Source organism: Vidua chalybeata, chromosome 8 (assembly GCF_026979565.1).
Source record: "Vidua chalybeata isolate OUT-0048 chromosome 8, bVidCha1 merged haplotype, whole genome shotgun sequence".
NCBI classification, from domain to species: domain Eukaryota; kingdom Metazoa; phylum Chordata; class Aves; order Passeriformes; family Viduidae; genus Vidua; species Vidua chalybeata.
In genome coordinates, this window is record NC_071537.1 from 19,991,722 (window position 1) to 20,008,029 (window position 16,308).

General features: G+C 46.9%; 1 protein-coding gene across 2 annotated transcripts in view; it reads right to left on the reverse strand.

The window, feature by feature from the left end:
* Nucleotides 1-644: 644 nt before the first annotated feature.
* The window catches only part of PDLIM1 (PDZ and LIM domain 1), a 43,823-nt gene continuing 28,159 nt past the window's right edge, over nt 645-16,308 (reverse strand). For both annotated transcript variants that reach the window (XM_053948963.1, XM_053948964.1), the window contains exons 4-7: nt 12,364-12,554; nt 5,810-5,964; nt 2,834-2,951; nt 645-1,178 (exon numbers count right to left, since the gene is read on the reverse strand). In XM_053948963.1, the coding sequence (XP_053804938.1) occupies nt 992-1,178; nt 2,834-2,951; nt 5,810-5,964; nt 12,364-12,554 (651 nt within the window). In that variant the 3' untranslated portion in view covers nt 645-991. The remainder of the gene's footprint in view (nt 1,179-2,833; nt 2,952-5,809; nt 5,965-12,363; nt 12,555-16,308) is intronic.

Sequence of the window (16,308 nt, forward strand, 5' to 3'; positions counted from 1 at the left end):
CACGGGTGGACGTTCTGCTCCTCAGGCACCATCAGCCCTGTGTCCAGGGCACAAGGGGCATGTGTCCCCCTCCCCACATCACCCCCCAAAGGCACCCTCCAGCAGCTGTGCACAGCAGCAGCACTAGGAACAGGGTGATACCTTGGGCAGCCACATGTGGTTCCCCCCAGAGGGAGCCCGAACAGGGACTGTGGCCACTCAAACCTTCCCCTCTTCACTCTCAGATTCCCTGGTTTCCAGCAATCATCATGTGATAATTTTTCTCATAGAGCTCAGTTGGTGACTGTGGGGAACAAAGGGGCATCTGTGGTGATGCAGTAACAGTAGCAGTAGCAGACTGCCGTGCCCAGTCCCATCATCGTGAAGCAGTGCTGCACACAGAGGAGGCAGCTCTCGGCTGCCTTGCACTGGGCACAGGCCACAGGCTGCTCTGCGGCTTGGCTGTGCCCACCTTCCCCTTGCTGGGTGCCAGCAGGCAGCTGCTCACAGCTCAGCTGGCAGCAAAACCAGCCTGACTCAACTTTGTAAATCCTTCCCACTATTCTCCAGGATAAACAGAGCCATGCACTGGGCACCTCTTCTGCTGCCCAGAGAACTACAGTCCAGTGCACAAGGAAAACTGCAGAAAGCAGACACTTAACACCTTGTGGATTCACCCCATTTATTGCAGGCAAACAGATGGCAAATAACTAGAACACAGAAAAACTTGTAATCTGACTTTGGCCTCTGATTTTCCTGTGTGATTGACAGCACAATGAAGGAAAAAAAAATTCTGTTTATTAAAAAAAAAGTTAAAGAGAGGATGAAAAGAATATTGAACAATTAGCGACATCTCATGTGAACAGATGGAGGATTAAAAATGACAAGGAAATTCAAAGCCATGCCTAGCATTCCTTACTGCAAACAAGATTCTGCAGGGGGTAGGGATAATGCTCTCCAAGGAAAATCAGCAGAGGATAAATCATCCTTCTGGCTTTGTGAGCAGCACAGTTTACTTTGGGAAGACAGTGACCACCTCGTAGCCCTCCGGGGGAGTCACCCGTTCCCGCGCGTGCTTCTCGCAGTAGATTTGGTCTCCCACAAAGAAGTGTCCTTTCTGCTTGAGATTGGTGCCACAGTCGCTGCACACGTAGCACTCGGGGTGACGCTGCTTGTCCCGGATCTTCACGAACATCCCTCTGGGGAGGAACGAGCACCGCTCAGTGCCCACCACTGTCTCCCTCCTCCCCAGCCACCTTCCACCCAGCCCAGACCCAAACCAGTCCCAAAGGTGAACAATTTTCTTCACCTCCTGACAAGTCAAAGTATAGGCCCTGCCTCTGGTCAGGCAAATGTTAACAGCACTTTTAGAAGCCAAACATGTGCTGGCATGGAAACTCTCCTCTAGAAAGTGTTTCCCAGCATTGACCTGCGTAAGTTACACAGGGACAGTCCTATCTATCACCTGTGGTGGCAAGAATTACTGTGATAGCATCTTTAGCTGGTGGCTGCAGACAGCACAACAGCATTCAAATGCCCAGGATCAAATGGCAGGCAGTAGCTTGACCATCTGGGGAAGCAAAATCCAGGCACAAGCCAACTGGATGGCAAAACAAATGCAGAAATGCAGGGATGAAGGCTGCACAGCCAGCACTGCCCTTTTGCTAGTGACTGACTTGTGGGAGAAGCACAGAGACTACATCCTGGTTTCCATCTCAGACATGGCTGCTTGGGAGCTGCAGTGAACAGATCCAGCCAAATGTGGGCCAGCTCTTACTGGAAGACTTCACAGCTCAGCCCAACAGATGACTAGGAAAACTACAAAAACTATACAGCAGTTTGTTAACTACCATCAGCCCCAACACAAATTTTCCAGTATTATTTTGTTCCAGCAGCCATCTCTATTTTCTGTAATTCATTAGTTTTGAGTGCTATTCATGGCCTTGTGCTTTCTTCTCCAGACCTACCCAGCTGGTTGAATGATTACAGGGTTTGTCTCTGATTCATATTTTACAGGGTATGGATTGCCTCTCTAACGAATCTGCTGGTCCAGATGCTCCAGGCATGCCAGGACCATGCAATCAGAGTGTAGCGGGTCTCAGCAACAATCTGATAGCCTGTGGCAGGCACCATCTGAAAAATCAGGATTCTTCCATGACAGTGCAGGTTTGGCTACCAGTACTTGACTGCTGTGGAGTCAGCTGTTAAGGGGGCTGCAGGGAAGAATTTGAGGTTGAAAAACAGAGCAACTCAAAGACATGGGTTTTCAATGCTGGGTCCCCCATGTGGTCACACTTATGATACAGCAGCTCTGTACCAAACCCAAACCCCAGGTCAGCTGGAATTGGATTTTACCCATATAAATGCAAAAAACACATTATGTCTGCATAGACACGGTGGAGGTGTGAGGTCCCTCAGGAAAGTAGAGAGCAGAATGCAGCTCTGCAGTCCCCACTGCCTCTGACCACCAAGGCAAGTCTCCATGCCACGCCCGGGAACACCGAGACAGGAAATTCATTACATACACAGGCCCTGAATGGAAAGGTCATTTTGTTTCCAAATGCTGTAAACAGATTTCAGGTCAGCCAAACACTGCAGCAGCAACTGCCTCAAGGCTTGAGTCACAAGGACTTGCTCTGGTTTCCACTGATACGGATCTGCAGATGGAAACCCAACTCCTGCCTTACTGCAGGGACCTGCAAAGTTAGCGTTAGTAAAGCTGGTGAGAATAAATGTGCCTTGAGTCTCCTGGATGCACTGGATGTGGGTAAGTGAAGCTGTTTGGGTGCACTCCCTCAGCCCCTGGCACAGGCATGGGCTGCTCACCTGCAACCCCAGGGACAGGCTTACTTACACAATGCCAGATCCACACTTGTCACACATGGGCAGCTTCTGGGCATTCCCAATCGATGAGGCCACCTTTGTGGTAGGGGCTTTGACGCTCCTAAATCCAGATGGTTTGGTAGGGTCTCCTGGGGGTGGAAGGAGAGTGCTTCAGAGCATGTGAGGTGCGTGGCTTGAGGCTGTTCCTCCCAAGCAGATGCTCTGCTGGGGGCATGATATTCTTTAACCCCAGCTCTGAGGCAGGGATTCATGCATGGAAAGTGGGCAGGGATGTGTGGGGAGGAAGGAGAGGAGGCACACAGCTGAACCTCACCCTGGAAATGTGAGGGCTTGGGACGGTGGGCAGTCAGATGAGATTATTTTCTCATCTTAAAAGCCCATCAGACTTCAGCTGATGTGTCTCACATGCACAGATGCACAAAGCAAAGCAAAGCCTGAGCCTTGGCAGCACTGGAGTCTGCCTGATGTGTCTTGATCACACACTCAGGGTCAAGCTGATTCCCAGATTTGAGCTCAGAAAGAGGTGGGTGTTCTGTTGGGAGGACCGTCAAAGCCCTTTTCCAGTTTGCTGTCTGTTTTACAGCAGAGTTGGTTCCCCCAAGACTCCTGGAAGATTTAGTTAGCAAACTCCTTCTTGCAGAGCCCTGGGACACTAGGGATAACCTTGCACTCCTCTCCTGTTGCATAGCATGCCCCAGGTATCTCCCTATTGCAACTTCTCTGGGGCAGGGAATTCCTGCAGGGCCTTTGCAGGAGACATTGTGCTGACCTGGATGCCTAAATCAGCAGTGGATCCTAGATGTGGGATATGAGGCAAGCCTTTAAATATCTGCAGGGAAAAGGGAGCCTTTTATAAAATGACACCAATGATGGGACTAATTTAATCTATATGAGTTTTCTAAAGGGGTTGGACACCAGTTAACAAGGGAAGGAGGCTCCCATGATATTTCACCAGAAACACCTTGGACTGTGAGGGACACTGATGAAACCCTTCTGACCAGTGTCAAACCAAGAGCACATTTCCAATGGGCATTCCCAGTGCAAGGGGCAGAAAAACCCTCCAAAGACAGACCCTGGTGACCAGCCATGTCAGGGACTCCCACAGCCTAGGGCAGCATCACTGACAGAAGAGCTGAAGGAAAAAGGGGGGAACTGCCTACCTCAGCTGTGGGGCAGGTGATGCTGCATTGGTTTGTCTTTAGGGCAGCCTTCAGCACAGGGGTTTGCACCCAGCTCTGCGCAGATGCTGGTCCAGAGGTGCAAGTTCCCTAACCCTCCAAACATAGCAAGAGCCACCTACCCTCCAAGAGTTGCTGCAAGTGACCCTCACTGGGAAGCAAGCAGCAGCAATCACATTTTCAGACTCTTCCCTATCACCTCTGTTCATTCCCTTTGCCTCAACCAGCACTTTGCTCTTATCAGCAACATCAACAAAACGTTTTTAAATCTCTCCTAATCAAACACTCATGGGAAACACAGCGTGTTCCAGCCAGTGAAACACTCTCCAGTTTTAAGCACAGGGTCAGGTCTTAAAAGACCAGCCGTGGAGCTTCCAAAAACCCATGCTCAGCCACTGTGCTGGGCCCAGGCTCTCAGCTGGTGAAAGTCAGAGCAGCCCACACAGCCAGCGATGCCCCACGGGCCTTGTCCCACCTGGGGCGATGGCTCACAGCTGCCAACCACAAGCCATTGCCTGGAGCCGGGCTGGGAGAAGGCGCCATCCAATGTGCCATTTATCACACGAACGATCTGACTCGCAGCACTGTGTGCTTGTTTGCTGCTGGCCGAGCAGCACGGCAGGCTGGGCCATGGGGCATTATCAGCTCACTGTGGAATAATGCCAGAGCCTATCCCGGCCCGTGATCCGGCAGGCAAACCTTGTGCCAGAGAATCCCAACAATGCTGCAAATCTTCAAAGAAAGATAAAACAGAGCGGCTTTTGCTTCTTATCTTCTTCAGCACTACTAAGCACGGGGGAGGACCTTGGCTTGTGAGAAGTCCGAGTTACTCCTTCCATGCAGGAGCTGAACCCTGAGGGCAAGCTGCAAACACCCAATATTTAAAAGATTCTTTAGGGTAGGTATTTTAATAGCTTATTAGAGACTCCATGATCCTGGTTTCTTTCTTCCTATTGTTTCCTTATTTCCTTCATTTTGCTGTTTCACCACAGCTCCCTCAGACCTACCAGCACTTGGCTGATCTGTTTCTTTTTGTGGTGAATATATCAGCGTCAGGCTTTTTTTGGATTAAACTGAACGTTCCACTGCCAAGCTAATAACACAAATGACTGCCCTAAGGAGAAAAAAAGGTAATTCTTGGAATTCTTTTCCCATTCACTTATTTAATTTTATTTAAGGGGAGAAGAGAGCATGATTTAGCCCCCAAATAAGTTAATTGGCTTTTTTATCTTAAACTCTATAGCTCTGAATTGTACAAGTCCAGACCTAAGATCAAGAATGCCAAGATGAGTGAATTTTCAGAGGTCAAAAGCTATGAACTGCTCGCTGTAATCCAGCTTCTATATTTTTATATTTAACTGCAGAAGGGGATACTTTTTCTTGTGTAGGGGGATGGAGTTCAGAAGCAATAGAACTCACTGAAGAGCACTATCTTGTGAAACCATCCAAAGTCTTGACTCTAAGATGGTCTTTAATCAGTGAATACTATCTTAAAGGGGGCAAAACTTTAGAAACTATAGGAGGTTTTGTAACTTTAAAAATTCCTTCTTGATAATTAAATGTTGCAAGGGTTTATTTCTGGAGTGCACACTCAATGATTAAGCAATGATATGGGCCCATAGACACTGAAACTAATCAATGAGAGAATATGAAGAGATCAAATTAGTGACAGGGTCTGTAGGTTTCTGTAGACACCACCTACACATGCTACCTTGAACAATCAACAGCTAAATGGAAAATAAAGTTTTAAATGTTACTCAACCCAAAGAACAGCAGAGGGGAAGAGCACGCTCGGATCAGGTACTCACCTTTCTCCTCTGACTCCAAGATCTCTTGCAACACAAGAAATGAAGCAGACTGTCTGGGTGGCTCATTTGACTCTTGATTCTCCTGCAGCATCTTGTAAACCTCAGATTGTCTGTCTATGGCAATGCTGCCTGGGGTCTGGTTATGCTGATCTAAACTGAGGAAGGAACAGAGAATCCTCTTGTTAAATGGATGAAAACTAAAGCCAATCCCTCTTGCAAAAATTTCACGATGCATCATATGACTGAAGAATGAAGGTGCAAAGCACACGCACGACAGGAGGCCAGGAACACGGAGGGGCTGGATGTGCTCCGGGTGGGACTGGCACGCTGGGCTGTCTGCCCACTCTGCTCTCAGCAGCTGCTCACCAACTGCCCCCAGCCAGGGTTTGCCCTGCTTCACAATTACCATACACTCCAGCAACTAAAACCTTCTGCCCAGCAAACCACAGCTCTGTAAATAGGAAAGTAAAGAATTCATGTGCTGGGATGGGAATCCCACGTGGTAGCTGTGCCATCCACACATGTTCCTTGCATGCATAAACTACCTTACATCACTGTGAATCTCAAAGTTAAGTTTATTCCATTAAAAAAAAAATCTTTGCAAGTACCCTATGAATTGTTTGTAAGCGTCACCTTCACAAAGTAACAGCTGTAGGATCTAACTAGAAGATTCTCTGATTGGAAGTAATTTAGTCTGGTTTTCAAGTGAGTGTTACTATTTCCATTTTCTAGGTGGAGATCACTTACAGTATTTTACTAAGGTTAATGAGCAGGTCGAGGGCAGAGATTTCTGCAGCTAAGGCTAAGCCCTCAGTGCAGCTGCCCTAAGGTGCTGCTCCCACTCTTCATGTCTTGAGGGACTTGAATCCTCAGCTTAGAGCCCAAGGTGCTTCCAGGGCAGCTTTTCACAGCACAGGGTCATGGAGAAGGAGGTCATTGTGCCACTCGAAGGGTCTTTGGGGATAAAAAGAGTCTGGAGGAAGTACCTAAGATATACTCCACATGAAGTGGGTAGAGGATAGGCTTAAACTGCAGGAGCATATTTAGAGTATCCCTTGGGAAAAGCTTTCCAATATGTCTATTGACACTGAAATACCAGAGGAGATTGTTGTGGACAGGTGAGGAACCTCCAAACTAAAGGATGTGAAAATAGTCTGGACAAATATACAGTGGGAATTATTTAAATCAGTGGTTTAAATTGCCAAATCCTGGACTAAGGGATGGACTAAAGGACACAGGAAGTTCCTGCCTGCCTTGTGTTCCACAGCTGCAGTAAAACATATACAATAAAATGAAATAGCTGACAAATCTCCTCTGATAGCTCAATTCTATAATGTAGTATAAATGTAAATGGTCTACTTGGTTTCACCATTCTTGCACTGTGTGATTGCATGAAAAGTACATAAGCATCCTGAAGTTCAGACTAAATTGCAGAGGGAAATTTTTTTTCTCAAGGAGGCAACTGCATATTTTCAATGCCAATGACCGATTGAGTCATCTGGGAGTTACTCTACATAATAAACTCTTCAAGCATCAGAAGTAAAATCATCACATGAGTTATAAAATGCTATTTCCATAAAAAGGATTTCATAAAATGTTTCCATCTTTAGCAATTTTCAGTGGAGCAGGAAGCTCATTAGACATGCAAACAGTTGAAGCCTGAATCTCAGTTACTGAAGCTTCTTACCCAAATAAAAATAATTATGTGCCTTCTATTAGACAGAAGATGTCCCATGCTCTACATTACATTAATCTCTGGTAAACTCATATACTCCCACTGCTCTATCCACCCATAAAAACATTATGCAAGAAGCCTTTCATTGCAGTTTGCATACTAAGAATGTTTCAATAACATGCATCCAAAAAGCAGAGGCTAAATAATCTTTAAAAGCATTAGAGTCAAACAGAGCCATCACATTTCAACCATGCATTGTGGCAGTGCACAACATACACATCAGCTCTCCCAGGAATGCACCCTATACGTCCACTTGACGTATACAAGATGTCCAAAAGGCTATATAAACCATCAAAATCAGATTTGCACCAGCAGAGTAAAATACCTCAAACTGTCAGGGCAGAAGGCTACGCTGCTTAAATTAAACAACATCTCCAAAAATATGTGTATCTTTTGAAAGGGCAAGGCCACAGGCACAGAAATTGTACCTGCAAGATACTGAGTCTCTGTATGCCAGCTGATTTTTGGCACCTCCTGTTACACAGGTGCTTTATCTGCAGCAATCACCAGCATCTGGTGTCCTTTTCCATGCACACAACTTCCCTCATGCAGAAACTTTGTAGGGAAAAACCCCAAGCACATTTATTGGGACTTGGACTTACACAACCGTTACTGGATCTCATTGCTGCTACCATGGGAAACTTGCAACACCGACTGACTAATACTTGATCACTGAGCCTTAAATATTGACAACAAGATAGTAATAAAAACCATAAAGACACAGCCTTGCACAGAATCTTCATAAGCAGTTTATTTTTTACTAATGATATTTTACTATTTTATGCCACCCTATTTTGCAAAGCTTACAAGGGTCTCAAGGCTGCAGGAAGGCCCAATGCTTGGAGCACTCCCTTTTGCCAATAAACGATTGCTGATGTCTGGGCTCCTTTGTGAGCACTGTCAGTTCTCCAGGCCAGCACAGAGAGCTGGCAGTGTGACCACTTCTGCTGTGCATGGTACTGACTACAAGCCAGAGGACTGACTTACAGCAAGTAACTGCACTGAGTAACAAGGTAGGAGTAAATCCTCAGCCTCCCACTATCTTTTGGCTCCTGGCACATGGCAAAGCTTGGCTGTGTGGGTCCAGGGCTGAGGACACCAGCTTTTCTGCTTTGAAGTACATGGATCCCAGAAGGGAACTGTGAGCAGTCCAGGAGCCATGAGATCTGTCTGTGTCCTTTTCTGCCCCATGGAAGCCCTGGAATGGACCACTGTCCTAGGCCACATGTCACACAGACACAAGCTGCTTGGTCACATAGTAGAAGATTCACAGTTCATCCTTGACTGGACTGCTCCTGTGAGACAGAAAAACGTGTTTCACCTGTCCTGACTCTAAAGTCCTCCCTGTAAAACTCAGAGGCTGTCACTTAGAGGCACAGACCGGGGGGTTCCCAAGTACCACAAAGATGACATCAAACAGCACCCAGACCTTGTGATGCTGAGGCTCACCACAAGTCCTGCAGACCTCAGAGCATGCTGAGCATCCTCCACTCCTTTGGGCAGAGGTAGCCTGTGCTGCAGCAACCTCTGCAGACAAGCGGGCAGGGGTGGGAACACAGCTGTCCCTCCATGTGTCTGGTGCCTGCCAGGCTGCTCCAAACTCTTGACTGTTGTCAGCCAAAGATGGAGAGCATGGGTACCTGCTTCAGCCTGAAATGAAACATGCTCAGCACACACCCATGGCCAATGAAACAGAAGAACAGACTGGCAGCACCTGTCAGTCACAAACATCAAAAGCTATTTAAAGTGCAGGAAAAATACCAGCTTTCAGGATAAAGCACTCTCCTACCCTCAGCAAACCCATCTGCTGCAGGTGAATCCTCCAGAAAAGCCACCAGGTGCTGTCAAGTCCTGCTGTGGGGGTGGGCAGGGGGCAATGGACATACTGACACACTAAAAACATGTTTTGGTGTTTCCCATGGTGTTGGGCACAGACACAAGGCAAAGAAAGCTCCTGTGAAGAGTCATGCACTGACATTGGAAGGGTGAAATGTAAATGCTGTTTTCTTGTGACTGGAAAATGCCATGAGCCACAGACAGGAACGAGGGACTCGTGGACACCGAAATGCAGATGAGCAGATATGCTGAGCTGGCTGCAGAGGCCATGGGCAGGTTACCTGGGGAAATCAGGGCTAACAGAAGAGATCTGCCCCTGCAGGGTGTCCATGATGTTGCTTTGCGAATAGAGCTGCAGGGGAGAATTGAACTGCACGTGCAGCACTTTGAGTCCTGGCACCTCCACTTCCACAGGGCTGTTGGGGCAGACCTGGGCCACGTGCTTCAGCTGCTCAGGCCCCACTCGGACCTGGCTGGGGCTGGAGGAGGTGCTGTGCCTGCGCCGCAGCTCGGAGCTCTGCAGAGGGTCGTACACGGAGGCGATGGGAGCCTGCATCGCGCCCACCGGCCATGGGCGGCTGCCAGCCCACGCGTCCACACGGGCAGTGGGAGGTGGGGTTGTTCAAGGTTTGTTTGGGATTTACATTGCCAAATTGAGGGGAAAATGCAGAGGAGGAAGAAAGGAAAGAAGAAAGAAATTAATGAAAGGCAAAGCCAAATACTTCAAGCCATCAAGCAGCTGCAGAATACTGCCATAAGGACACACCACTGAATACACAATTTTACAGGCTTCTGGCTAATGCTGTGCCTCTGGTCTCACACTCCAGGTGTGTCCACACAAAAACTAAAAAGCAAGCACTCCACTGATAAACAAATGCATGGGCTGTAAAAGCAATGAAGAAGTGGCAGTAGGGGTTTCATTATACAGTAACTCCCTGTGCACACACTTGTGGTCCCACTGCCCAGACAAGGAATGCCACCTTCACTGCTGCTCTCCTCAAAGCTAGCCTTGGCATCCTACTGGGGAGTAATCTCACCTCCCATCCCAAACCAGATGTGCTCAGCAGTGGGGCTTCTCCATCCCCACCTGCTATGTGACATCAAATACAGTGGAGATATTTTCTTTTCTTTCTCTATGTACTACAGCCCTGCATTTATACCACACACCCTCTAAGGACGAAGCATGGACTAGGTCTCCAGTCACATCACCATGTGCAGTGGCAGGATCAAGTGCTGGGTTCAGACAGGTTGTGTATCTGCAGGGTGCGGGATGGGGATGCAAATAAATGTCAGGTAAACCCAGAAAAAGGTCAGGTATGTACCAAATAACTCAGCAAAACAGATGGGCATGAATTTAAAGGCAGCTGGAAGGGTGTGTGAAGGGAGAGCCTAGACATCCTGTGCTTGTGCACTGGGGAGACTACAGTGGGTTTTTAACAGCAGGCTGAGGTCCCTGGCTCTCACTGAAAACTATCAGTAATTCATTTGCTTTTGATGACTCTGTAAACAAAAGCATATTAACATCAAAGCCTCATCCACAGCTTTCCCAGCATTCCTTTGCAACTTGCTGTGTTTCAGCAAGGAAAGGATGAAAGAGATGCCTTGTATCCAAGATGGAGCAGGGCTAGCAATGGATGTTCCTGCTAGGAGGAGCAGAGTGAGCCACAGCCCTAGAAGGAATCCACCTCTTTGCTGATCCCTGCAAGAGAAAGGGATCAGCTACAATGTTCCAGCCAAATCTACCTGGCTTCCAGGGAGTGCTCTCACATGGAGGGGACACCAGAGTAGACTAGGGATGGTATCTCACTGCCAGATGGTCCCATCAGGTTAATGCAATGTCAGATTTTCCTCGTCCTTGCTCTGCTTTTGCCCAGCCCCTGAATGAGGCTGCTGAGTCTACCAGAAGCAAATGAAGAACAATTTGCCACCTCATCTGCCAGTGGCAGCACTGTAACTCCCTAGAAGGGACCATGCTGCAGACTGAACTGCCAGAGCAAGGAGCTGGTTTTACTCATAGGAAAGTTGTCAGGCTTGTGTTAAACCACAATCAGGTCTTTGTACCCTGCAACAGCAGAGGCTGAAGTTACTTTTGCCTGACTTTTTCTGATTTTTTCCCAAGTCAGAAATTTAATCAAATATTACCAAAAGCACTGGTTTTCCATCTTTTATTATAGAAATAGCCAAAGTCTTCTAGGCAGTTTGATATTGCTATGCAGAGACTTAGGGCAGTTAAGCGACCTGACCATCACAGCCAGAAAATTTTCAGATCGCTCCTGGTTAAGGAGGAAGCTCCTGGTTAAGCTCCTGGAGCTCCTTCACCTCCAACGAAGAAAAGGGGAACTTTGAAAATCTAGGATAAAATAATGTCTTTGGTGAGGTTCAGTTGCAAACACAAAAATGAACAGGCCATTTTAAGGTTGGGACCTTTTCCAATCTCATACATAGAACCCCTCACACAGGAATGAATGTTTCAGCTATTTTTTAAAACTCCTGTGAAAAGCAAAGTTTGATAATAAAACACAGAAATATCCAAACTAAGGCAGAGCCTGTCTCTGAATCCCAGGCCACCTGGGAACAGGGACGGGTGTGCTTCCTGCACTAGCTGGTGCCTTTCCTGCCCAGCATTGCAGCGAAGCCGGCACAAAATGCTAACTTTAGGAAGTGCTTGTAACAAGCTATCAGGCACCTGCTCAGACCAGCGGGCTGGTACGTCATGCTGAACGCACGCGGAAACTGCGTCGGTCTCTGCTAAACAAAGAAACACAACAGCATTAATTTCATGTCTGCACCTCATGAAACGTCCCCCACTCCTCCGAGCCCTGTCCCTGGGAACAACATCCACGCTTGTGCCTCTTCTACTTCCGTTGTCCTGAAAGAGAGCTTTTCTTGGTTTAACAGACTGGTACCTCTGCAGTGAACTCGTGTCTCCTGAAGCCTTTTCCTGGAGGCCCAGGGAGGGAGGGGAGGTGAGGGAGGTACTTACGGCTTGGTAGGCTCCAGGGCCCCAGGTGATGTTTTTGTCTCCACCGCACTGTTGAAGGTCTGGATGTTCTCTGAGGAGTAGAGACCTGCTGGGCTGTTGTACTGAGCAGTGATCACCCTGGGGGCAGAAGCTGTGGCAGCAGTGAAGGGCACTGCACTCCGATTGTGTGCACTTCCTATGTGCCTTATTTCCTGCATGCAAAGGAGCAGAGGCAACAATCAGAGGTGCTCAGGCATGCAGGTGGATGTGACAGGGCAGCCCCACAGCCACTGCAGTGGTGGCCTTCATGTGTGGTCTCAGCTGAGGAGCAGGTGACCACAACCACCAGAGCAAGTGAGCATTCTCCACATGGCACGAGGGCCCATCCTGGACGGCTTCAGGATGACTTTCAGGACATTTTAGTGTTGACATACTGGTAACGTAAGAGCTCATAAACACTGCCAGAGCTATTAGCTCAAGGTGGACACATCTGGGAGCTCCTGCAAGCCTACAGTAAGCTACAGGACCAACTTTCCCAAGGAAGACTACAGATTTTAAGTATTCCTTGCAATTCCTGAGAGCAGGGTTGATTTCTATGGAAAACGAAGTTGAGGGGCAGAAAGAAGAGCACTTCTCAATGACATCTGAAAGTTCAGCTTCCTTTAGATAAGACAACCCAAAAAAAGAAGGGATTTGTCATTACTACAAGTGCTCTGGAGCATCTCTGGTCCTTCAGCTAAGACCAGGATTCATGGCTGTCTTTGATGAACAACTGGAATTTCTAGACAAGAAAATCCACAACAAAGGTGTGAATATGACCATTGTTAATACAAAAGATTGTCCATAGGCAGTGGCAGCTCACTTTTAGCAACTTCTTCAGCATCAGAAATACAAAATATCATCCGGATGTTCTGGGTTTGCTGCAAACTGGAGGCTTCCAGCAGTAGTCGTGTACACTTAGAAACACAGGCTACAATCTAATAAGAAAAAGGGTAAATCCAAGTTAAATAAGACCTGAGCTAGGACTCTTCTTAATCACAGGCAGTGCTAACAAAAATGAGGACATTTCTAAGCCCTATCACCAGTTCAGCAGGCTGGGAATTAGCAGCCTTGTGGCAGAGACAACAACATCCAGGACTTATTTCTCCCCAGTGAAGATGCTTGACCAAAGCAAAAAGAAAGTATAATTTGGCCTCACTAGAGCAGGCATAAGATAGGGCTAGGAGCCACAGAGGTGGCTGAGATATCGAGGGCTAAGAGATGGCACCAAAATACGATTTTTGAAATGTTTCAGCCAGCCATAGAGATTGGCTTGAATACAGGGCTAACAGCCAATGGCACAGCATGAAAGGGGGCACTTCTCAGCATGCTGGGCCCATGGGTCCCAGCTCTAACACAACTAGTTCCCACTCCCACTCTAAACAGGCACTGACTTCTACAGCAATGATGTGAGCTTTTACTGCCCTATGAACATGTCACAGTGTTTGTTTGATAGAGATATAGTTACAAGATAAACACTCATTAGAAAAAAGTATGACTTAAATCCCCCTACAGATTTTTCTTTAAATCACTTTTTTGTCTCCAGACTTCCTTAGGCAGCTGGCTAGCCTTCCCAGACTGACAGATGGGAGTCATTTCACTTCATGGCATCAGAATGCTATTTATGGCATCAAGCAGAGCATAGAATCCCTCAGAGAAGAGCAGCTTGGATCCAAATGCCTTATGAGTTACAAGTCATTTGAAATCAGAGGGGTAGCTCAAGATGTTCAGGTGTGGAGTGACAAGGCTGCTCTCCCACAGCTTTCTGGCCAATAAGTATGGATGTTAGCCATGAAACCTTCCCACACACCAAAGGGAAAATGACCCTGGAGCAATTAGCTAATCTCCCTTTGTTGCAATCTCATTCAAACCACATAACTGGACTTGTGAAAATAGTCCTTCCCATGGCAAAAATGTGGATTTTAGCAAAAAAAAAAAACTTTAGCCCGTATATCAAACCACGGGGAACAGTTATATCAGCACTAAATACACATGGTAGCCCACCATTCAGAGGCCATGAGTGGGAGAGGGTTACAGACGTGCACACAAATAGTCAGTTTCATGAAAGACTGAGGCAGAAGGTTTAGGCTAAGGGGGTTATATTCTTAGGTCAAATAGGCTCCACATTGAAATCATGTCACAAGATGTGTTGAGGAGACATTTAAACATTAACCAAGAATTAAGGAAAGGGAAGTAATTTACAGTTTGGTTGGGCTTTTTTTTAAACTCTGGTTTCCTAAGAAAGTAAGGTGTCTCAATTACATATCCAACATGCACATGGGCATGTTGAATCTTTGAATGTGTCAGCCAAGTCAAATTGAGTTTGACAGCGATGGAGGCCTCAAGGATCCTTCTTCCAGCAAGTGTTGAAAAAACAGGGCAGCTACATGGAGAAGAGAGACTGACATCACATTAGTGCCTTGACTCTAAGAACTGCAACACACACTTCAGCACAGAATCCACATAAGAGCTTTTGTCCTACTTTTGGACACCAGATAGGTTTTCTGCTGTGTAGTAACACCAAGACCATACGTTAAGCTTTCAAAATTGTTGGAACATCTCCAGGAGCTCTCAGGTGTACAGAGGTCACTGACTATAAGGGAGTTTAACAGTTAAATAGAGAAATTGGTGCAGAACCTGGTGTCTGAAGATTAGAAAAATCCTATGTGGAGAAGAGCACAGAATGTGAATAACCCAAGAGTATACAGACAAGTATTACAAGAGCAGTAGCATTATAAAGGGCACTTGGATAATCCAAATTCTCCAGGACTTCCTGTTACACCATGCTGTTCTTTCTGCTCGAGCTGTGGAAGGAATTTGCAAAGAACAAGTGCTTTCATGATCCCAAGATCAAAAGATAATGCATTCTCACTATTTATCTAGGGATTTTCCAAAACTGCCAACCAACTAAGGCCTGTGCTGTGCAGCAGTTTTGTTAAAACCACAGCTCCTGGAATCATGTTTATGTGACAGTCTCTCACAATACTGGAAAAAAAAGTCAGATAAGTGACACTCCCAAAAACCTGTCCACCAGTAGGCAAGTGGAAAACATTAGTGCAAAAACCCAACTACACTGTGCATGTGGGGGGATAGTACCTAGTTTATGCATTTGAGATGTCTAGGGTTTGCCTAAGGCTGTGGCAATCCCAGGACCAACACAAGGAAAAGGGGGCAAGTAGCATTAAACAGCATCCCTGGCTGGAGCACAGGCTGCAAGAGCAGTAAGCAATGGTCTGTTTGCAGAGGAAGAACTGGCAGTCAGCTAAAAGGACATGATCTTAATCAGTCAGGACATGACCTGCTCTTTCTTTGAGAGCAGTACAGAGGAGTGTGCCTAATGTTAGATCCCTTCAGAGACACATTCTGTTGGCACCTGCAGGCAGAACTGGAAGCACTTGCCTCACTCTCCCTGCAAGCTGTGGCACTACCTCAGTCCTCTTACACCAGCCCTGTCAGCAGCGAGCAGGGTTACCAGCAGTTGTTATTTTGGTCTGAAGCTGGGGTATGGAAGCTCCCGAGCTACCAGGTAGGATATTCAAGAGCATTATTTTACCACTATAAACTGATACCATGATAGTTAAATAGTTTTGTCTGCACAGACATCAGTCTTTCTCTCTTCCTTTCTTTGCAGGGCTTCTGTTTCCAGAGGGCCCAGCAGAGTGACTAGACCAAGCTAAACTAGATCAGCAACTGCACCGACTTCTCTACCAGCTGCTTCTGAGCTCTTGCTTCACTTTGAAATTAAAGCGATTCCTTCAACAGCCCTATCTAAAACTACCCCCCCATAAGAACAAGCTCAAAACGGCTTTGGAGCACAAGCCCACGTTCTCCCACTGCAAATGTCCCCATCTCACAGAAAAAAAAGCTATTTTTCAATTCCAAGGACAAACAACATTTGTAGCTTCAGGTCAGACATGCACATCCTCT